This window comes from Euprymna scolopes, chromosome 17, assembly GCF_053919585.1.
Source record: "Euprymna scolopes isolate OS-2025 chromosome 17, ASM5391958v1, whole genome shotgun sequence".
In the NCBI taxonomy this organism is placed as follows: Eukaryota; Metazoa; Mollusca; class Cephalopoda; order Sepiida; family Sepiolidae; genus Euprymna; species Euprymna scolopes.
In genome coordinates, this window is record NC_136498.1 from 115,220,998 (window position 1) to 115,245,797 (window position 24,800).

Below are 24,800 nucleotides of genomic sequence, written 5' to 3' on the forward strand. Positions count from 1 at the left end.
CTAATTCTGTTTGATAAACAAGGGAGATAATGTTTGATTTTAATTAAATGTCCGCCGAACATAATCGTGGATGATATTTTGTTGAAGATACATGTAGCACATCTTTTATCACGTCATCTTCTGTAATTTTTGGAATTTATACTAATTTTGCTTTGGCATGTAAGTACAGAATAATATTTTCACCTGAAACGTGTTTTTTTAACCAATGTAAACAAGCACCGGCATTTGTCTTATTTTAATCACAAAAGATTAATATCATAATATTTATGAAGTATACAAATAAATTTAATTTGAAAAAAAAAAAAAAGAAAAAGATGAGAGCGAAAGAGAGAGTGAGAGCGAAAGAGAGAGTGAGAGAGAACGAGAGAGAACTAGAGAGAGAGTGAGAGAGAACGAGAGAGAGAGTGGGAGAGAACGAGAGAGTGGGAGAGAACGAGAGAGAACGAGAGAGTGGGAGAGAACGAGAGAGAGAGTGGGAGAGAACGAGAGAGAGAGTGGGAGAGAACGAGAGAGAGAGAGAGAGAGGGAGAGAACGAGAGAGTGGGAGAGAACGAGAGAGAGAGAGAGAGAGTGGGAGAGAACGAGAGAGAGAGAGAGAGAGTGGGAGAGAACGAGAGAGAGAGAGAGTGGGAGAGAACGAGAGAGAGAGAGAGTGGGAGAGAACGAGAGAGAGAGAGAGTGGGAGAGAACGAGAGAGAGAGAGAGTGGGAGAGAACGAGAGAGAGAGAGAGTGGGAGAGAACGAGAGAGAGAGAGAGTGGGAGAGAACGAGAGAGAGAGAAAGTGGGAGAGAACGAGAGAGAGAGAGAGAGAGTGGGAGAGAACGAGAGAGAGAGAGAGAGAGTGGGAGAGAACGAGAGAGAGAGAGAGTGGGAGAGAACGAGAGAGAGTGGGAGAGAACGAGAGAGAGAGAGAGCGAAAGAGAGAGAGAGCGAAAGAGAGAGAGAGCGAAAGAGAGAGAGAGCGAAAGAGAGAGAGAGCGAAAGAGAGGGAGAACAAAAGAGAGGGAGAACAAAAGAGAGAGAGAGACTTACTACATATCAGGAACCATATCTTTGTGATGATGGTGTTGCTGATGATGTTGGTGGTGCCGCTCTAGGAGAGGCCGCCCCAGCGGGAGACGCGGCTGCTGAGCAGAGAGGTTAGGTTTCTCCCAATGGTAGCGGCTATTTCTCTCCTTGTGCGGCTGCCACATTCGATATTCTTCCTTTGGATTGTGCAACTGTCGAATCGGTTGATTCATAAAGCCCCCTCGACCCGGACTGTGTTTGAACCGTTCCTCCTTGATATGTGGCTCTATCGGTGGTACAATAACAGGTTCCTGAAAGAAAAGGCAAAAAAATAGATTAAAACAAACAGGAAATCATAAAAAAATAGATGAAAAGGCATATGCATTGAGTGAGGATTGCATCATGCATTTATGTCCCGGTGTTGCATGGGAAAAACTGAAGAAACCAAAAATTGCCCCATCTCACCCCCACCCCAAGTAAATTGACCATTTCACTGTTTCATTCAATTAATTTTTTTCATCTAAAATGTAAGTTTCCCCCATCGCATGATGTCTGACCACATTAACTTTATGCGCCTGTCACTTAACTTTTTTAATCGTCAAATTAGAACACTTTTCAGGTTCTGTCCCATCGTGGCCAGGTCAGGTTTTTTCACTTTCTTTTCTACCTTCGCCTCAAGGTTTCGGGTTCGAGCCTACCTGCCTACCAAAACTTTTTTTTTTCTTTTTCACCTCCAAACACACAAGCAACGCCAGGCACCCCTACTAATGCAACAATAAAGCGCTTAAAATATTGTCTCTATTTCTCCCTTGACCTGTCACCCGACTAGACAATCATGGCCAAACAAATCATTCATCTTCTAGGATTGTGTTGCTAAATTAATTGCATGATAATCTAAGATGTTGGTGATCATTTATGAAATCATGTCAGTTCTTGGAGGTTGGTTGGTTGTTTTTGTTTTATGGCATATCAACTTTTTTCAGGTTATTTAATGCAGAATCTAGTTATTTTGAGGAACGATTTTTAATGGAGTATTTTTTTTTTTTTTTTAAGTCAGATTCTATTCAACCCATAGTTGGGACCCTAACAGGTACTATTACTCCAGGTCAGAGTGGACCTGGGAGCAATGGCAAGTTCTTGGAGGAAACAATACACAAGCACAAGATAGGATTTAAAGTGAATTGAAATATTGATGATTTTAAATAACCTTTCGAAATCAAATGATGATGTACAACCATCAGCTTTTTAGAAATAAAGATATCTAAAAATGTTTCTATAATTGAAAATTATAATGAATTAAAACAAACTAGCAGGGATACCCGGTATTGCCTGAGTGCGGAGAGGTGGTTTAGTAAGGAGCCCTGAAACAACAGTCGGCAGTCCAGGTGGAGAGAGGTGTTAAAAAAAAAAGTGGTAGTAGGCAGGCAAACTTGAACTCATAACGGGAAGGAGGAAAAGAAGGTAAAAAAATCTAAGCATTTTAGCTGATGCGTCAAAATTAAGGGTAGTCAATCCAACGGAGACAATGACTTGCAAAAATGTTGACGTAAAAAAAAAACAAAAAAAACCCTACTTATAGAAAACTACACAGTTGAGGGTGAAGGAATTAATGTTTTCGGTCAATTTTCTGATATTTGTCTTCCGAGAGACAGAGCTTTAAAACGATACCAATTTCGTCACATTCCGATGCGTCTGTCAAAAGTTTTTGCGATACATAGAAACACACACACATTTTGCCTTTTATATAATAGACTGGGTGGGGTGGGGGTACCCGGCGTGGCCCGGGTGTTTGTAGGTGTGTGTGTTGGGGGGTGGGGTGGTGGGTGGGGTGATAAAAACAACCCTGTTTTAAAAAAAAAACGTTGGCTGGGTGTTTGGAGGTGTAAAAGAAAAAAAAGTTTTAGTAGGAAAGTAGGCTTACAAAATGGAAAAAACCCTGGGACATAACCATCTCGGCCACGAGAGAAGAAGAATGAAAAGCATCTTAATTTAACGTTTATAAAATGAAATTGACAGGTGAAACAATTGACCTTGAAACATGACACGAATGCAAACCAGTTTTCCCTTGTTTTATACTGAAAAGCGAAAGAAACACGCGGCGATCGAAATATCTGGAAAAAATAGCGCGTGAAATTCGGACAAATTAAATACACATGCGACCCCTGTTCTTAAGTCGTAGATATTATCATTTAGATGTGATATAAAAGTTTTAAGAAGCGAGCCGAGCGAGAAAGCCTAGAAAAAAAGCCTTTTGCAGACATACACAAAAAGCGAACATACATACACACATTTTCGCTTTTATATATATAGATGTCATGTTTTTTAGAAGAGAAAGAGAAAGGTTAATAAAAGAATAAAAGAAGTGTACGATAATATTTACTTGGGGTTCTTCAGGCCGGTTCAAAATATCATCTGCAGACTCATCGTCAGACCAATCACTGAAGGCCAGTTCCTGACTCTGTTGGGGAGGTTGTGCCATTTTGTCTTTATCATCATGACCTGGTCCTGGTGAGGAAACAAAAGTATAACATTTTAAGGGGATAGAACAGCAGTAAGAAGAGGAAAAAAATAAAGATGAAAAAGAAGAAATAAAAGAAGAAAGAGAAGAATTTGATTTTCAGTGTTTGATTATATGGCGGAGTGAACCACATGATATTTCTATTTTTATCATTTTTGGTATCTTTTTTCTTATATTTAACTAGCCTGGGTGCCCAGTGTGTTTGGAGGTGTGTGTTGAGCAGAAGAAAAAGTGGTAGTAAGCAGGCAGGCTCGAAACCGTACCGCAAAGGAGGAAAAGAATGTGGAAAAAAAAAAAAAAAAAAAAAAAAAAAACCCTGACGTCTTTGCTGTTGCGCTCATTGCAAAACCGGAAGTGACGTAGGTTTAAATTAAGGCTAGTCAATCAAAAAGAGGGGATGACTTTCGAAAATATCAGCAATCCCTTCCTGTAGAAAAGTGCCCAGTTGAGGGTGAAAGAATTAATTTTAGCCAATTTTTCAATATTTGTCATCCGAAGGGTTGAGCTTCAAAACGATACCGATCTCGTGAAAATCTGTCGCCACTGTCGAAAGTTTTAGGCAGACATGCAAACATACATACATACATTTAAAACAGACAGGTGAGATTTATATCATAGATTTCAATAGTTGGTCTATTAAGACCAACTATTTTTTATATCTGTGTTATAGATGTTACTAACGTTTTAAATAGATTTTTATTATCTGAATTATTGCTTAGCCTACACTCGATAAAACTAGAAATACGTTTTATAAAAAATTGAGTGATTGGACTTTGGTTGTATGTAAATTGCTGTTAAATGTGGTTCATATGTATTCTTATATAAGCTGAATGTCTGAAAATTTTGTATGATTTTATATTTGTACAAAGGGGCATTCCAAAAGTAATGTCTTCTATTTTTTTAATTCTGCCCAAATGGATCAGAGGGAATTGGAAATTGCATTGTTATAATGACTGAACTTATGCATTCATGACCAGAAAATTTCATCTCTCTGTTGTAGATATTGATGGTGCGAGAAGCAACTCCTGTCACTGAAATGCATCAGGAGCAATGATGCATCATTTAATTTTTGGCAAAAGCATGTTGAGAATGGGGAGGGGGGGAATAAATTCCGGAGCACAAAAGTGCTCATTTCAATAGCATCACTTCTGTCTTTGTAGCTCTTCCACTATTTGAGTAAAGAAAAAAAAAAAAAAAAAAAAAAGGCTTTACTATTGGAACTATCCTCATATTACTAATTTTTTAATTTCCTTCTGTCTAGCTTACGTATATTTTTATACTATATATGCAAAAGTTTAAGGAGAAAAAGATAAATTACAAACAGAATGTGTTGGTGTATATAATGAACCCTCTCCCATCGATTTTGACTTATGAACTCTGCCAGAACAACTAAGTTGCTCGGAAATCCACACAGATGATTTTTTTTTATAGTGGTGAAGGCTTTGTGCAGAACCAACCACAGTTTTTGGTACAACTGTTAATCTTTGTCAGTGCAATGGCTGCCATAAGACAAAGCCGACAGTAGAACTCAAGCTTTTACACCAGTTTTTCTTTTCCTAGATACATGTCTTAAAGACTGAGGGTGAATCTTTCTCAGTGAATCAAACGTGCTTCCGGATACCAACCTGGAAAGAGGTAGTGAATTAATAAAGTGGAGGTGAATCCTCGAGACGGAAGGGTAAAAAAAAAAGGGAATGCACTAGCAAATGTTGAGCAAGATTGTAAGTGGGCATATTGGAACATGATTGGTTGAAACGTCAGTAATGACTGCATGAAGGCAGAGACAGTAAAAGATGAGAGGGGAACAAGGAAGAAAAGGAAAGGTAGAAACTGGAGGAGGACAGTGATGAGGTATATACGGCAGGGGGAGAGGAGGTAGTTGTAAAGAAAGTTAGCAGTGGATAGAAGTCGGAGCGTGCACAAATGAATTATTGGATTTTATCCAAATTCAAAATTAGATATACACGTGTATGTGCGCACAAATTATTTTTTATTCAAATTCTTGGTGCTTGTATAAATTGATCTTTTAAACCAACACATTTCAGGTGAAAACCTTACATACTTAGGTATCATGTTGAAATTATAAATTCCAAAAATTATGAAAAAAAAAAAAAAAAATTACAAGTAAAAATAAAAACTGAGTTAAACAATTTATGCAGTTTTGTCGTATGTTTTAATGTTGGAGAATTTGCAAAACTCGGAGGGGTGGGGGTATAACTACAGTTGATAATTTTGACTAAATAAATATGTACCACCATTTTTTAAACACAAGATTTTAGAACGATCGTGGCTGATTTTTTATTTTTTTTTTATTTAAAATCGTTTTAGCACATCATCTACGGGACTTTCTAGAATTTATAATAATTTCAGCATTACATGTATGTAACGTTTTCACCTGAAATGTGTTGGTTTCAAAGATCACCAATCCACACAAGCACCAGATTTTGTAACTGTTTGTATAGATTTGAAGTCTACATTATTTAAATAAAGCTGAAATACCTTTTGGTGAGATTCCTCGACAAACTCGTTTTCTATCTTTGTCATCATGAGACGGTGACTTAGAAAGAGAACGTTTTCTTTTCTCTTTCTTCTTGGGACGATTTTTCCTATTCATTAACATTCGGCCATCAGGATACAGCAACTGGGAAAACAGATTGAAATTTAAAAACGAGAAAAAAAAACAAAAAAAAAAAAAAACGATGAGAACAATCAAACACACACAAAAAAACCAAAAACAATTGAATGGTAGTCGACAACTGGTTTGGAAAGAGGAATGGTTATAGTCAGCTAACTTATTTCCTAACTTCTTGTGTGCCACTACCTGAAGTGGTGACGAGACTCAGTTCCATCGCTTTTTTTCTCTCACACCTATATCTTCACTGTGCATGTATTTTTTTTTTTTTTATTACATTTTTCCAATCGTTTCTTTTTTTTTTTTTTTAATAATCATTGAGAAGGTTTTGGTTTTATTTTAATTAAGAATTATTGAAATTATTTTTATTTCTTTCTTTTAAAGAATTATTGAAAACCCTTTCAAAAATTTTAAAAACTATTTTGGAAATATGTATTGTATACGTTTTTAATGATGTTTGAAATTTTTTTATTTTGATTTCAATAATTGACTGTATCACTGGACAAATACTTAACATAATTAAATCCGTCATAGATAAGAGAAAAATTAAGGTTGTCCTCGACAGTCGTACATCTAAACAATATGATATAAATGCTTGGACCTTTATTATTCCTAATATTCATAAATGACCTCCCCGACAAAATTACCTCTGAGATGCTATGCTGATGACACCATGCTGTATAACAGGCATGATAGGAAAACAAATGAACACATATCTAAAGAAATGGCAGAAACACTAGAGGATGACCTCCAATCTGTAGTGGAATAGGGACAAAAATGGATGGTCACATTCAATTAAAGACGAAACTTTTTTCCTTCAATAATTACAAGAAACCTTCTCTACCACCAATAGCAATAGCCAAAGATTCATTAACTGAAAGTACTTCTTTTAAACGCCTCAGCCTAACGTTCACAGGAAATATGAGTTGGAACAATTACACTGAGAGCATTGCCAGGACCGCTGCGAGGAAGGTAGGCTTTCTCTACAGTGCTAGAAAGCTACTAACGCCCAAAAGTATCCTGTACCTCTATAAGGCCACCATTCGCCCATGTATGGAGTATTGTTGTCATATTTGGGCTGGTGCATCTGCTACTAGTCTCTCGGTCCTAGATAAGGTCCAAAAGAGAGTGAACTGTCATCTAAGCTTCAGCCTCTGTCCCACCGCTGAAATGTTGCATCCCTCTGCCAGTTCTACAAGTATTTTAATGGTGAATGCTCTGACGAACAAACTGCAAGCACTTGTGCCCCCACGACATAAATACCCTCGACAAACCCGACAAGCAGCTAAATCACACCCCTACACAGTAGAGATCCCTAGATGTAAGAGAGCTTTCTACTCCAGTAGTTTCTTCCTCAGAACTGTTAGACTTTGGAATTCCCTTCTGGGTCCCTAACTTTACTGACATGCAGAAGTTCAAGTGTAACGTGAACCGACATCTTGTTGCCCAACTCCCTACATAGTATCCCAGTAGCTCATGTCCCTAATAGTAGCCTCCTACACCAAAGTGGCAATGTGCCTTGTTTGGGGTATAAAAAAAAAAAAAAAAAAAAAAAAAAAAAAATGTATTTTTATACTTTCATAAACATGTATTTATTATAGAAATTAAAAAAACAACTTATTTCTTACAAAATTTCAAATAAAAATTTCTTTTATCTTTAAAATTTTGTTATTAAACGCGCAAATAACTAATTGTGTTATTTTTACCTATGTGATTTTGTTAATTTTTAGTGTATAATTTTTAATGTCTTAATATTCTATTTTATTTCAATAAATCGTTTCACAGTAGAAATACAGGAGAACAAGAAAAGTTTCTAAATGTTTGTTTCACCTGCAGACTTCAACATTTCTGCAACAACACCTGCGGGTCAGCATTACCCTTCATTATTTTTAACAAAGAAACCCCCCACTCTATAATAAAAAGCAATGTCTATTTATATATAAAACAATATATAGCAAGTTTTGAAAATATATATCGCAATTAAACTACACAGAATTTTCCACATTTCATTCTTGTGAGGATTCATCAGGCTATTGCATGGAATTGATGTTGCTTGTATTTTTATATATTCTTGTTGTAATGGGTTTGCTAGTTACCAATCTGATTCTTAGTTATTCGCACACCTATTTATTGTAGCCAATGAGCGTGCGCACCTGTTTCTTTGCTGTTTTAGCCAGAATTTTTTAAAATTTCTTTGTGATTGGTGAAGTTTTAATTTGGATATTTATTTACATTTTATGTTATACTAGATTATTTGTTTATTAATTAATAACTATTAAAGTCATGATTATCATTTTTGTTATTATTATTATTACTACTTCATTTTTTTCGTTATCCTAAGGTGAAGTTTATTTTGTGTACGTATCCGTTTGCTATTTCAGCTTAATAGGTATATCTTACTACCTACCTCTACTTACGTACCAAGTACTGTCACACTAAATACTGAAATATTCACATACATTTTTATGTAGATACATTAACTAATAATCTAATATATAAAAGACTATATGTCTGTCTGTCTCCATATTTTCAAACTCTGTCTCTTCCGAAATTAAAAGTCGCAGTGCGGTGCGAAGGGCCTCAAATGATTGGATTTTTATGGACCGTTCTTTTATGGGTCTTTAGCCAGTAAAAACAGTTTTTAAGGGGTCAAAATTGAAAAAATATCGTTATACATCTTGAACATTCGTATTAGTTTATTTTTAATCGGTTTATATGCGTGCGATGTTGGTATTTTTTTCTTTTTTACACGGTGGTCACCACTTATCAAGACCCGGAAGCCACTCAGGGATAAGGGTTATTGCAAGTACAAAGTGTTTACTTAAGAGGCCGGTTCATTAGGAATTTGTTAACGTTGGACTTGAAGACATCCAAGTTGTAGTCAGGTGGGAAGCAGGCAGCCGGAACAGAGTTCCACAGGCGTGCAGTTCTAAGAAAGAAGCTTTGTTTATGGAATCCACGTTTTGATTTAGGCACAGATAAAGAGTGGATTCAGCTAGATGGGTGTTTTTCGTGAAAGATTGGCGAGGGGGGACCAGAGATTGGAGTTCAGACGAGCACCTGCCATGGAAATAACGGTATAGTAGTAATTTGAATGCTACAGTTTTGCTTTCGGTTTTGATTCTAGCTGATGGCACCTAAATACTTCTTTCCTTTTTTTTTTTATTTTTAAAATCCCGACTCTATAATAATATATACAAAATCTGGACAAATTAAAATATTGTATTTAAGCATATTTTATGACAGGGCATATTATTTTATTTCCTTGGATTTTACTTGTGCGAATGGAAATTTAAATAACTTCTGGGATTTACATTTTTGGATTTTACCATCATTGGATACGTTACCTTTTACCAGACTATCCATTCACGTGAAATCACCTTTTTCTTCATCCTAATTCCTCTGCTTCACTTTTTAGTTATCAAGTAAGATCTTTGACTTACTTGCAGTTTCACCAAATACTTTTGCATTCAAAATCTGATCCCGCATTTTGCTAATTCCTACTCTCTGATGAGAAGGAAAGTATTTCTTCGAAACTCCGCGGATTAAGGGCTATCCACTTATTTAGTGTTTCTTTTTCAAATTAAATATGTTTTTAACTCTTTTTCAAAGTGTTTTTTAACATGTTTAGACATGTATTTTTGTTGCCTTCAATTCATCAGTATGGCTGAATCAAGCACGATTAGAAATGAGAATCCCAGAGTTGACAGCCCGAAGCTCTACCACTTAGCTAACTCTCACTAGTGCTGGAATATATTGAGTTTATGTAAATGTCATTTCTTTATTTTATTTGTGATGTTTAAATGAATTTAGTTATTTATAGGAAAGTGCATTTTTATTTAAATGCTAGCACGGAATGTGATGTGGAGTGACAGATTTTAAAAATTAAATTATCCACATGTTTAGTTGTTTACATGATATATATATATATATATATATATATATATATAGCTATCTCATCACATCAACATTAGCAAGTAAAAGTGCTGGATGAAACCATTTCAAGTGTTTAGGAGAAGGAAAAAGGCAAATAGTAAGCTCCCAGCATCCCTGGAGTCTTAAATAAATTTGGAAATTTTTCATAAGATGTTCTTTTTCATCTTTCTATAATGAGATTGGAAAAAAAAAGGAAGGGCACCAGTCAATAAAAGAATGCTAACCTGATTATCAGGTTCAAGTCGGTCTTTGAGTTTGTCTCTTTGATCTTTGCCCTTTAGTCTATCGGCATCTTTATCCAAAAGTTCCTTCTCTCGGTTGATTCGATTGTTCTCCCATTCCTTGTTGCGCTTCTTATCCAACAGGTGCTTGTCAAGAGGTGGCCGTTGTTTCATTCCAGGCCACTGTGGCCCATCGCCTTCCTTGTCTCTCAAACCAAGAGGATCAGCTTGCTGCGGTGGGGGCCAACGGTTTGGCAACCACTCTCGACTGACACCGTCTGCCCTGTGGTCGCTCACACTGCTATGGCTATGGAAAGAGTCTACAGGTGATGTTTCTCGGTGGTGTTTCAATGAAGGCGACCTTGAACGAGATGCTTCAGGCTCTGGCTCACGTGGACGTTTTCTAACAAAAAAAATAAAATAAAATAAAAATAAATAAATAAAATCAGTTTTTTTCAATGTTGTTTTTGTCTTTCTTACAATACACATTACTTTTACAACCTTCTTCACTAAAACAAAACTTGAAAAAGAAAAGGACAAAAAGGAAAAAAGATGGGAGGAAGACAGACTACAAGGAGGAATTGGAGAAGAGTAAGTGAAAAGGGGGAGTAAGAAAGGACGAGGAGTAGCAGAAAGCAGTGGAGAAAAAGAAAAAAACCTTGAAAAGAAACTTTTAAAAGAAAAATGGGTCAAAGTCAGCTAATGTACTTCCTAACTTCAAGCACAGCGCTACTGAAGTGGTGAAAAGGCAAATCAGTTCCTTAACTTATTTTTTCTCACGCTGTACACACACTTTTTTTTTATTATGTTTTTCCGATCTTTTCTTTTTTATTTAATAATCATTGAAAAGTTTTTTTGGTCTTAATTTAATTAAGAATTATTGACATCATTTGCTTTTTTTCTTTTTTAAGAATTAATCGAAAACACTTTTTAAGATATTTTGAAATTATTTTTGGAAAATTATGTATAATGGATATGTTTTTTTATGATATTTGAAAATTTTTTTTATTATGGTTTCAATAATTTTATTTTTATACTTTCATAAGATGTATTTATTACATAAATTTCAATAAAAAAAAACTTTCATTTTTAAAATAAAAAAAAGACAAAACTTATTTTTATAATTTCATAAACATATTTCTCATAAATTTCAAATAAAATGAAAACTTTTTCTAAATTGTTATTAAAAGTGCAAATAAAGACTAATTGTGTTATTTTTATCTTTTTATAATTTTGTTAATCTTTTATTGTATATTTTTCAATAATGTCCTTTTCTCATATTTTTTTTTTCAATAAATCGCTTCACAATAGAAATACTGAAGAACAATAAAAGTGAAAGAACTGATTTGTCTTGCCATTGATTCTGGTAGCACTACGCCGGAAGATAGGAAGTACATTAACTATAACAAGAAAAAGAAAATAAAGAATGGTACGAGTAGAAGGAAATGTGAAAGGAAAGATGAAGAAGAAGGATAAAAAGAAAAAAGAAAATTGTCATTCTACCTGCGATTGTCTAAGCGTTCTTTGTCACCCGGTGATAAATTACGTTTGTCGATGCGCTCATCATGTTTATTGTCAATTTTGTGCAAGTCTGGCCGACGAGGTGCATCGCCTGGCTGTCTGTTTTCCCATCTCTCTGGTCGCATTTCTATCCGATCTGGAGTCATGAGCAAACCGGTACCCATCTCGGGTCTCCTCTCAAATAACTCTTCATTATCCCGACGACCATTTCTCCACTCATCTCGGGAATCTGGCCGCCTGCCTCTCCGAAGATCGGGAATGTCGTGAAGTTCTGGTCGAGGGTCGTCATGCGCAGGAGGAAGGTTCCGCTCATTGCGATGGTCAGGCCATTCTCCATGGTCTGCACCAAAGTATCCCTCCTGATGGCGTTCCCATTCAGAACGACGACTTGGACGTTCTCCAACCCCAGAAAATTGATCTAAAAAAAAAAAAAATAGAAAAAACAAAAAAAAAAAAAATGTACAGAATTTATGGCAATATTCTTAAACAATATCCAAAATGGAAGAAAACAAGAATATTTTTAAAATGTGTGCAGGTGTTTAGCGATAAAGATGCCATTTTAAACTTAAACGTGACAAACAGGAAAATGTTTTACCTTCTTCTCCTGAAGAAAAAGAAAAAAAATGTTAATAGTCAGCTAACGTACTTCCTAACTTCTGATGTGTCTGCTACCTTTTTTTTCACTCACCTTCACTCAAAAATAAGGCATATCGCCACTTGGATATAAGGCGCTACTAATTGGGATCATGTCTATAAAAGATTAACAAGATGTTGTTTTACGTTACATTTAAACTTCTGCATATCAGTACAGTTTGGGAAACAGGTAGTGGGAAGAGAATTCCAAAGTCTAGCCATTTTAGGGAAGAAGCTGTTAGGGACCTCAAATACGAGTTCATCAGAGCACATTCCATTAAAATACTTGGAAAACACAGGGATGCAACATTGCAGTGATGGGGCAGGGGTGGGAGCATAGTTGAAAAAAAGTGGGACCTATTAGAGTGCAGACCCTTTTCTGGACCCAATCCAAGAGGGAGAGGCTAGTGGTATGTGGTAAGAATACTCCATGCATGGGTGAATGGTGGCCTTCTAGAGGTACAGGATACTCTCCGGTGGGAGCAGTTTTCTAGCACAATAGAGGGACCACCTTTCCCGCAGTAGCCTTTGCAATGTTCTTAATGTATTTATTCCAGTTCATATTTCCCGTGAATGTTAAGCCGAGGAGTTTGAAGAAGAGTTCTCAAGTAGGGAATTATTTGTCACTAGCGAGGGGTATCCAGCATTGCCCGGGTATTTGGAGGTGTGTGTGGAAACTGCGGGGGTGGGGGTGGGGTTAAAAAAAAAAAAAAAAAAAAAAAGTAAGTATGAGAATCGAACCCGAACCCTTGAGGCAAATTTGTAAATTAAAGTGTGTGAAAAAAAAAAAAAAAAAAAACCCTGCAACGTTAACCATTGCCCCACCGCGAGATGCTAACAGAAACACGTTTGAATTTATTTAATTACTTGGATTTGGCAGGTGCCTGTTTTAATGAATTAATGAGGTCAAGTTTGACTGCGAGATAGTATTTATTTACTGCGGAACGCTTTTTTTAATTTTTATTTTCCCCAAGATGTTATAGGAAAAAGACTAACCCACATGTGGCGAGCGACAAATCTTGAATATTTATCTTCCCGAAATCGAGCAAATTAAATAGACAGGCGAGCTTCGTTGTTAACTGTGAGATATTACGATTTATATGTGATATAAAAAGTTTTAAAAAGTTGTGAACCGACCGACCGCTTCTCTGAAAAAAGCCTTTTGTAGACAGACAGAAAAAGCGAACACACATACATACGTTTTCATATTTACAGATGGATATCGGTGGTTGGAGAGGCTTCTTGTAATTGTTAAAGTTATGCAGCTTAGTCTCATTAGCATCAAATGCTACCTTCCATTTTTGTCCCCCATTCCACTGAAGGTCTGGAGGTCATTTCCTAAGGATTCAGCCATCGTTTTGGATTTGTATACATCTGTTCTTCCCCCTCATGTATATTATAGAGCGTTGTATCATCAGCAAATATACCCATCTCAAACTCAATATTATTGGAAAGGTTATTAATGAATATCAGAAATAATAGTGGCCCAAAGAGGCACACCAACATTAATGTTATGCTGCTTGGATGAATGTCCATCAATGACAAACTGCATTATCCTATTGTCTAAGAAAGATCAAATTATATTTATTATTCGGCCAGCTATAGCATATGATTTGATTTTCATTAGCATTAGGTTGAGATTTGAGTGCCATGTCTACTGATACCAATAGATGGTCTGCGTTTCCGAGCAGACAGTGGGCATTAGTTGCACAATCCTCAGGTACGGGGGTAAGGAATAGGTCTAGAAGTGAAGCTTGCTAGTGATCACTATCTGGGAGGCGAGTTGGGAACAAGACTGTCTGTATGAGGGAATGGGCCATACAGAAACTATTAGTAGAACGTCCAGCTGCATCTGTGTAGCCTGAGAAACTTAGCCAATTTTTATGGTGGACATTAAATTCACCAAACACATGAATTTTGGCATTACTATCTAAGGAGAGTGTTGCATCTATACTATCAGAGACATGATCGATTAGAGTACAGTCCTGACTTGATGGGGAACGGTGTGGTGACAGGGCAAATCAGTTTCTTTACAGTTTTCTCTCACATCAGACTTTTTCGTACAAGCATTTAAAATTGTCGTAGACTCTTGAAAAGTCAGTATGTTATTGGGATACATCTTATGAGATAACTGACCAATCTTTATTATTTCAGGTTCAAATAAACAGCTACAGCAGGAATTGGAATACACTCTACTAAAGCCTAATTATCACAACTGGTGAATTTAAAAAATGCAATCTAGATGTGAAGACATTTTTTGAAGAACAATATGCAATAAAATTCTGTCTAAAACTTGGAAAAAATGCCACAGACTGCTTTTGGAGCATCTTGCATGAATTGAGGATCAGTTTTTAAGTGCAGTATTCAAGGAAGGCAATGAGTCTGTGAGGGGTGATGAGAGGTGTGGGAGGAGTAAAGAAGTCAGAACATGAGAGTTGATTGGCCAAATAAAGAATTTCATTGATAAGGACTGTCGTGTATCTAGAGAGACAATAAGTGGAAATAAAGACTAATTGTGTTATTTTTATCTTTTTATAATTTTTTACATTTTTATTGTATATCTTTTGATAATGTCTTTTTCTTATATTTTATTTCAATAAATCGCTTCACAATAGAAAATATTGAAGAACAATAAAAGTGAAGGAACTGATTTGCCTTGTCATTGCTTCCAGTAGCGCTACGCCGGAAGTTAGGAAGTACGTTAACTAACTAAAACCCATCTTGTCTATAAAAATCTTGCCTTAAGTAAAGAATGACCTCTAAAGAAAATTATTCGCATATCAGGCTATGTAATTTAAATGTTGGAATAAAGACCTGTCCAGAGATAGGTTAGTTAAACCATCGAAAACATATCAGCATGTAACACGAATGTTAAACGATGATTTGAGTGAGAAGTGTCGATCATGGCTGATAACTTAGAAGTTGCGTTTCAATAAAACACACAGATCACTAATCTGTAACAAGTTGATGTTAAAAAGGGCATCCAGCTGTACAACTTTGCTTCAATTTTCATCATGATTTTGATTGAATTTTTCTGAGGATAAAATTTCATGAAGTTCATACCATTTTAATATTAGACACGTGTTAACATGTAGACACCATCGCAAGAAACAAAGACAAGCTGAGAAATCAACTTGCTTTTCTTTTTAGTGAAGACAACAGACATTTATTTACAGGTACTTTCCAGAATAACGCCTTTGTCTTTTGTTCAAAAGTCTTCTCGTACTCCAATGTGCTTAACAAGATTCTGTCGTGTTGAACACGTGGTACTCCGTCTCTACCCGACCGTGTTTAGCACATCTTTTCCTGTCGCTCTTGGGCCACCTGTGTAACATGTTTATCTCTGTCCTTCTCTCTGACTTCAAGAGTCCATATTTTTCTTTTTTTTTTTTAATAATATTTTTCTTTTCCCCGCCATGAAGTCACCCCGCAGATGGTTTGGTATTTGCATAGATTGGCTGTTGCTGCTGCTGCCGTAAGCGCTCTGTTCGACCATATGGAAAATCACACTCACTGAATATGTACATTGAATATTTTTCTCAGTGATAAAAACACCTTAACTAAATCAGAACACCCGAGGTTCACAGTAGAAATAAACTTAACAAAGAGAAAATCATACAGAGGATCAAGAGTGACCAGGTTCAACCCTATCACACTAATGCATTCATTACTATTCAAAAATGCGTTCAGTTGTTTGATCCTCTGCACCGCATTCACATCAATATATATCAGCAGGTACACATAGCATATGCAGCCTTTTTCAGTTTTTAATTAAGTCATACTCAAATCTAGGAAACTGGATACAAGGCAGGTGAAATTCAATAGAAAATCAGATGTACAAATGTATTGATATAAAAAGTTTAACTTGTGATCATCATTCAGTGAAATTGTGTAAAACCTACACAGAAATGAGATTTTTAAAAAACAGTAATGATAGTCTTCTTTGGTTAAGGGCATTATTAGAAGTACTATTTCAAACTTAAGCATCAAAGACCAACAAAAAAATGCTATTTCAAACTTAAGCATCAAAGGCCAACAAAAAAATATTATTTCAAACTTAAGCGTGATAGACCAACAAAAAACGTTATTTCAAACTTGAGCATGACAGACCAACAAAATTACCATCTCAAGCATGACACACCAACAAAAAATGCTATTTTAATTTATGACTGACCAACAATAAAAAAATCTATTTCAAACTTAAATGTAATAAAATGAGAAAAAAAAAAAAAAAAAAAAAAAAATGCTACATGAAGTTTCTAAGTGACAGACCAACAAAAAAATGCTATCTAAAATTTAAGCATGGATGATGGAAAATTCTATCTTGAACTTCAGCATGACAGACCATGAACGACATAACTTTATTACAGAATCTAATTTACATTTTATTATGGAGATGAATCTAAAACCATGTTTCTAAAGTTGAAGACGCATTGAACAGGTAGTAAAAGTCAAACATTTTTCAAACGGGTAAAAAATGAAATCAAAGCCGCACCTCGAGCAATGCCAGGAAGTCTGTCTTCAGTTGGTGGGATGTAACCACGTCCACGGTGACCTATAAAGAGAAATATTGACAATCAAATTACAGACCTGCTTATATTGAGCTAGAACATGGATATTAGGTTGTTCCTGATATGTTGCAAGATAAATTATCAATTCAGTTTGTCATCGCTAGGGCTATGACAACAGCATATTCTTTTCATTGTTTTGACTCTCGAGTGTGTATCCATTGATATCTTATATGCTTTTATATAGAGTGATACGGTTCTCGGTCGATTAACTGTGCCTAACTGTGTCGGATATATCCTCAAGAGTCAAAACAATGATAAGAGTATTCTGTTGTCATAGCCCTAGTCATCACCGGCCAGTGTCTGATTGGCACAGATCATAACAACCAGCTTGGTCCTCAGCTGTGTTTTACATACAACACTGTTATGTGTTAAAATAATAATGTATATCCATGTGTATTTTCATCCACTTTTATTATTCCTTATTGCTATTATTAATATCATATCCTTATTAATCTTTTTTATAATTTATGTAAACTTTCAACTTCTACTGAGTGTACATTTTAAACTGCAAATCTTCAACATTTTTATTTAATAGCTTATGAGCCTTCTTAAAATAGTTCTATATGTAAAAATATCTAATTTTGTTGATGAATTTATCCATATGTAAATGCTTATCATAAAGTTACTTATATAATTTGGATGCATAATTTATATACCTACAAAGTTGTGTTTTTTTCTTGCTTTGACATTGATATTAAAAGCCTACTTTATCTATTTCAAAATTGTTACGAACTTCTTAATATACTTAGTCACATTTGAAAACGTTCTGTGGTTTTTGATCCAAGTCTCCTTTTGCAGGGGGGAAAAAAGAAGACCTCCAAATAAAAAGATTAAGGAGAACATGGATATTTTCTGTTGGAAACAACTTACCACTGGTTTCTGACTGTCTACCACGACTTCGAGGATTTACTCGACCCCTGCCACGTCCTCGAATTTCCCATACCTCTGTGGTGGGTTCTCTGTAATCTGGACCTAAATTGCGATCGTAGGCAAGAGGGTCTTTTGCTGAAGGGAAAACATTGAAGAAATTAGAAAACAAGTTTCAATATCATTTAATAAAGAAATCACAACCTTGCATTTTGATCTACAATCGTTTTGCCTTAATGGGAGCCATTTTATTTCTTTCAACTTCTCGAAATACACAAGAGACCGGATTACCTGCTTATGTATCCAAGTCAACCATCACCAATTACTTGTCATAAATCATCCTCGTAAATAATCACATTTTGGAATTTATGCAGATTTGATTTGATGGTTTATTTTGCCAACATATCAATCCTTTTGAGTTATCTAATGCTGAAGAGATTGTTTGGTTTAATTTGTATATTACTTGATTATTTTTTTTTTTCTTCTAGATCTTAGTGTGATTATTGCAATCTGAGAGGTGTTGTATGATATGTGTATGAACAGTTTTCTTTTTTCAGTTATATTTTATATTATATCTTTATTGCTTTTAAGAACTCTAGATTGTTAGGGTCTACTTCGTGGAAAAGGTCGAGACTGTTTTATTGATATTTTTTTTTTGTTTGTTGGAAATCTTTGCGGTTTGTTAGAATATGTTTTCTGATATACTGTTCCTGACATGGAATACAAATTGGTGCTTCTTTGCTCTCTAGTAGGTATGAGTGTGTGATAGAAGTGTGCCCTATTTGGAGTCATACTATTACCACTTCCTCCCTTCCTGTCATCTGTCTATTAGAGATTTTTTTCTTCTGTTTTTTTTTCTTTGAGGTTGGGCTTTATTTGATAAAGTTTGTTGTTTTGTGCAGGAATTCCATGACTCTTGCCATTTAGATATATTTGTTGATTCGAGGGTCTGTAATCAGTATAGGGTACTTTTGTATCACCAGTGTCCATTTTTATGCAGAATACAGACTGTGCTGAAATAATGTTATTTAGAATCCCATTTTTAACATGAGGAGAGGATACTGTTTTGTAACTATTGTGTAATTTCATTTAACAATTTAATAAACAAAAGATACTGTAATAATTAAAAGGTAGAAGGGTGAGGCATTCAAAAATTCTCAAAGTGGTTGCTATCAATTTATGACAACTGTCTGTGCAAACAAAATGTGTTCACCCACAATTTTAAGCTAATAGGTGTACGCTGAAACTATATATATATATATATATATATGGGTCATTTACTTTAAACATTACTCAGTTTGTTTATACCAATCGCAATGGATTAACATTTTTTTTTTTTACTATTTTTTCTTTATAAAAGGTAAAAAAAATCCAAGCTCAATGAATATCTTTTATGATTCCAGGGCATATATATTGTAATAGAATAGTAAGCAAACTTCCAAAGATCAAGTTTTCTCTGTTGGTAATTTATTGTTTTCAAAAGGTATACATTATAATATTGTTTTGTTCGCAAGTAACAAGTCAGCAAAATTATGTCTTTGCAGCATTTATATATATATATTGATTCAAGCACGTCTGATTGAACACGACAGAGTTATTCTTTTTTCCAATTTTCCTGGATATCTTTTCCATTCGCCAAGTGATCTTTTTAATTTCAGCTGACATGTTGTATAAAATGGCAGAAGTAAATGAACGTCTCCCTCCATTTTTTATTCTTACCTTATACAACGACCTTTCTTGGCCAAATTCTAAATAACAAATAACCTTTTCCCCACACAACAATAATCTGCTCCCAAGGCTACATTTGACCTTGTGGGTCAAACCTTATTAATTACACCCACTTACCTTTTTGGTTTACTTTCCAACAACATTAATAAACTATTTCGTCTCGCCTGACTAACTAGAAACAAGAAGTTAAGGTAATGGATTTAAATAGTCCAACACGTAAAATTATCTTGTGAGATTTTCATGGTTGGACCTAAATAGCAGTTAAGATATTTAGGTTTACTTCCCACTAATACACTATTTTTTTAATTACACGTGCATCATAATAGCAAATGAAGTAATGCAAGTGTACTGAAATAATGGATCACTGATCTTTTTTAGAAGATGTGAAGTTTCTGTTATGTGGCCACGCATCCCACATGCATAAAAATCTTAAAGTAAATATGCATATCGGTGCATCTCAGGTAGAAAAATGAAAGAAAGAATTTTTTAAACTTTGCTTCAATCAATTTCTTTTATAGCAGAACCCTGGGACACAGCATTAATCCGTTTTGGGGTTGGTGAAATTACAGTATAGCAGGGCCTAAGCAAAATTTTATACAGTACATATTAAAAATTAGTAACAAAATACAATACAGTATATAATACACATGTATATAATCAAAGCGAGGCAAATACTGTAACCAGGGTCCGGGAAAACATATTCCACATCCTAACCTGAAAAATAACGTATCCCGGGGGCATCATATCCCTGGGTTCTACTGTATTTTAAAAAAGATATAATTGACTTTCATTCTTCCAAATTAATAATTTTAAATTTAGTTCTGGTGAAATTTCTTTAATGACAGTCACATTTTTGTAATGTTTGAATAGAGTTTAAATTGTCGATAAAAAACAAAAATGCAAAAAAAAAAAAAAAAAGCAAAAACAAAACTTTCTGTCTATAAATAAATTCATATAAAAAAACAAATGATTGTCAATGTTGTCAATTAAGTAACTGAGCAAAAAAAAAAAAAAAGAAAAAAAAGAAAAAAAAAGAAAAAAGCCCTACCCTAAAAAAAAAAAATAAATAAAAAATTACAGAACTCAATTATACCTCCTAAAAATACAGCAACCATATTTTGTTATAATTTACTGAAAATTATTTTCTTAAAGATTAAGAGTGTTCAATTTTAAAAATTAATTACGATTTATTTTCGTTGTCAATTTAAGTAACCTGGAACAATTCAAATTGTTTTGGAGTATGATAAAAAAAAAAAACACGTTTTATTTTATGGCATATCAACCCTTTTTGGATTATTACATGTCAAATCCAGTAATTTTGGTAAAAACTTTTCTCTTTCAAGTTCTTATATTCACAATATATAAATTTCTGCACAATTCATTTCATGTTTAATTTTCAAATATTAACATTTATTTCCCTTCAGTAATGTTTGCAGGTTTTCATGTTTCCAGATTTACTGTTTTTACAAAAACAATGTTGGCTTTTATATTAATTGTGATGAAAGAAATACCTGCCATGTTGGACTAAGATGAATGTATTTGATGAGAAGATGTTTTCTATTGTGTTTAGGTATTTTTGAGATGAGAATTGATAATTAATATTATTTGGACAAGCATTCCTATGTTAGTTGTTATATTCATTCTGGCTGATGTAACCTCTGACCTTCTTCAGGTACATCTTTTTTGAACTTGGAAACGATCTGTCAGAAATTGAGGACCTTTCGTATTATTTGGATGCCTGTTCTCATCTTGAGCGCTATTGGCACAACGGTTTGCCTCATGTAACCTATAACGTTCTTCAGGTGTATCTAATCGAACTATAGAATATTTCTATCAAAAGATTCCCAAGTTTGACAAGATACAACTGAAAAAGGTTGGAGATTACATCGATTGAAAAGTTGTGCGAATAACACCCAAGATGAGAAAATTAGTACGAATAATCGAAAAAATTAAAATTATCAATCCTAATCTAAAAAAAAAAAAATGAACATAATATAAAAGTAAAAAACATTTATGTAAAATTTAGGAAACTATAACAAGATGTCCAACTGGACCCTTTATTTAATCCATGGCCATATGTGCATATAACATAATGGTTAATACTATTGATTTAACAATCAGTTCAAAGTAATTGTCTTCCATAGTTTAAAGGTTCAATCCTTACAACAGATGATAATGACTAAAAATAACACTGGCATTCTATGGTGTAGTCAGTTTGACACGCTTTAGGATCTTGATAATTGAACGCAATCTATTTAGAAATTTAAGTGAAAGCCCCATCAGATTTCCTTGGGACTCAATCAAATTGTATGCATGCATGCAGTGGCTCTGCTGTTTTAACAGCATTGGCGACCACAACTCTCCAAATTGTAGAACCAGGGTAATCTGAAATAATTTCCTGTTGCTTTCTGTCTTGATCTGGGGGTACATCTCTTCCAGTGAGTTAAACGCGCCCCCAGATACCAACCTGGAAATTTCTATGGCTCAGTGCAGTAGATACAGCACCTAGCCTTCCCAAACGATCATCCATCTGGTACTGGCCAGGTGTCGAATGTTCAAATTAGCATGTTAAAAATTTATTGGCATAACTATACAACATTGGAATAAGAGAAAGAAATCATTTCTATATTAATACAATTGTATAACCATCTCTTGTGTCTGCATGTTTCTCGCCTCTATGTGAATTACACATTTTTATCTATAAATTAATACGATAGTGTGTGTGCGTTATTTTGTGTCATGCTTACATCTTTTTTTCTTCCAAGTGACTCTCATTTAATTGTTATGGACTTCCATTTCTTGTAATAAATAATTTCACCCAAGAATTTTTCATAAGTTTTGGTTTCGGTTAATGTTGATGGCACTGAAGTCATCTATTTTTATTTATAAATAATTTTACCAGTTCTTCATAAGTTTTGGTTTCGATTCAAGCTCCTGCACCCAAGTCATATGGATATACTTTTGAAATCACAAGTATATAATATATAAGAATCGATAGAAAACCGACTCTATAATAATAAATATGAAATCTGCATAAATTAAAATCATATTTAAGCACATTTTATAACCAGGCTACACCGGGTGTCCTTGCTAGGTTAAATACTTTTGTAGTTTTAACAAAAAAGCTACAATAATATTAGAGTATCTCCATTTACGCTGAACATCCACAGGTTCCGTTAGTTTACTAGTAATCAAATATTCATTGAATAAAAAACAAGAAAAGAGAATTAAAAAAAAAAAAATAATCATGAAATTAAATCCATCAGAATGGATTTCTATTTCTTTGTAAACAAGTGAACCACTTTAATCTTTATTTATACTTATTTATGCAATATTTAACAAACAAAAAACTGTTGGAAGAATTTGAAAGCATTTTAACTGTCGAATAGAAAGTTATTTGTAATTTTAAAATTCTAAGCAACTCCTCATTTAATTAAAAAAAAATTTGTTAGTTACTGGCCAATTTTGTGAATGCTAAGCATATTCACTAACGGATCGGGAAGCTTAATTGTGATGAAAGAAATATCTGCCTTGTCGGATTAAGACGAATGTATTCAATGAGAAGATGCTTTCTATTTCCGTTTGATGATCCTTGGTCAAGTCATAAAAAAGATTAAAAAAAAAAAAAAACAGTACCAATATTATTGTTGTTGTATGGGATTCACCCTAAGTGGGTTGAATTAGCTTCCTCCAGAGGAGGAAGTGTCAAAAGAATATAAATTCAGAAGAGGTCAATGTTCCCTGGCTAAACACTCAACATTATAAGAGGAATATCAAAGGTAAGTGGAGTAATCCTGAGAGTGCAGCAGCTAATGAAAAGGGAGCCTTTGGGTCACCCTCGACTATATTTAATTTTACATCCATTAACTTTATAAATAAAGATTTAAATAAAATTACTTTAGCAAAATCAGTTTTTGGTGCATGTTCAGAATAACAAAAATCGAAAGTTGCCAAATTCAATTTTCATTAAAAACCAATGTTTTTCTACTTTATTATCATGTCACAATTAGGTAAATATTACTGCATTATTACATAAAAAATGTACTTTGAAGATTTCAGGAATCAGTGACATCCACCATTAATTCTAACAAGACAGACTGCAGTTACTTCCCCTAACTTCATGCTGTTTATTTATATTAATTTATTTATTGCGGACTATTATTCTCATCTTTATTAGTTGTTTCTACGACGTTTCGGCCAACTATTCCTCTGGCCTTTGTCAGATGGTAACCGCGACGGATAGGAACTTCGAATCTCCTAACTGCATTCTCAGCAATCACTGCCATCCGTAGCTGTTGTCATATCACCACATTTTGGCCAAGTAAGACTCTGGCCAGCTTTGGGTAGGATTGAAACCGCTATCTTCAGACAATGCTCAACTGGAACTGTAGAGATCCAACGTCTCTATCAACTACGCCACGGGCCCCGAATGAGAATGCAGTTAGGAGATTCAAAGTTCCTATCCGTTGCGGTTACCACCTAATGAAGGCCAGAGGAATAGTTGGCCGAAACTTCGTGAAACAACAACTAATAAAGATGAGGATAATAGTTCACAATAAATAAATATAAATAATACTCATCTCAATAATGAATTCCAATTAAAATAATATATATACTGTTTATTTATGTATAAACTTGAAATTTATTTCTAAAAATATTTTCATTAATAATTAATTTTCTATCTTATCACTTTTCAAAATTTTTGGATATATTACTGTTGTAGACCCGTGCTAGAGGTTACAAATGAAAGAAACCACAAGTGGTATAAAGTGTATAAAATATAATATGTATTTATCATAAAGAATTCAGGAGCCACTAAAGTGGTATGAGAGGAACGTGTTCGTAGCATGCGGTTAAACATGGTATAAATGTCTCCATTTAGTCTCTGAAACCAGTAGTATTCACAGGACTGGTTGATTCTACTTAGTTCTCAAATAGGGGTGACTTCTACTCCACAACAGTTACTAAATTCAACATGACAATAGATACCAATGGGTTTATTTTACATTTAATATTTCGATTTTTGAATTTTGTTCTTAAAAGAAAGAATTGCATAATATTTTCATGGAAAAAAACAATGTTATCTACTTTATTTTTATGTCAATTTTAACTAAAACCAATGTTAGTTACTTAATTGTCATGTCGCAATTAGTTACATATTACT

The 24,800-nt window shown here is 34.4% G+C and overlaps 1 protein-coding gene across 3 annotated transcripts in view; it reads right to left on the reverse strand.

The window, feature by feature from the left end:
* LOC145296908 (uncharacterized) overlaps positions 1 to 24,800 on the reverse strand; it is a 237,080-nt gene that overhangs the window by 29,880 nt on the left and 182,400 nt on the right. For all 3 annotated transcript variants that reach the window (XM_080143073.1, XM_080143072.1, XM_080143074.1), the window contains 7 exons: positions 17,912 to 18,046; positions 16,966 to 17,025; positions 11,820 to 12,255; positions 10,320 to 10,719; positions 6,027 to 6,168; positions 3,390 to 3,514; positions 1,034 to 1,320 (listed from right to left, as the gene is read on the reverse strand). In XM_080143073.1, coding sequence (XP_079999199.1) covers positions 1,034 to 1,320; positions 3,390 to 3,514; positions 6,027 to 6,168; positions 10,320 to 10,719; positions 11,820 to 12,255; positions 16,966 to 17,025; positions 17,912 to 18,046 — 1,585 coding nt within the window. The remainder of the gene's footprint in view (positions 1 to 1,033; positions 1,321 to 3,389; positions 3,515 to 6,026; positions 6,169 to 10,319; positions 10,720 to 11,819; positions 12,256 to 16,965; positions 17,026 to 17,911; positions 18,047 to 24,800) is intronic.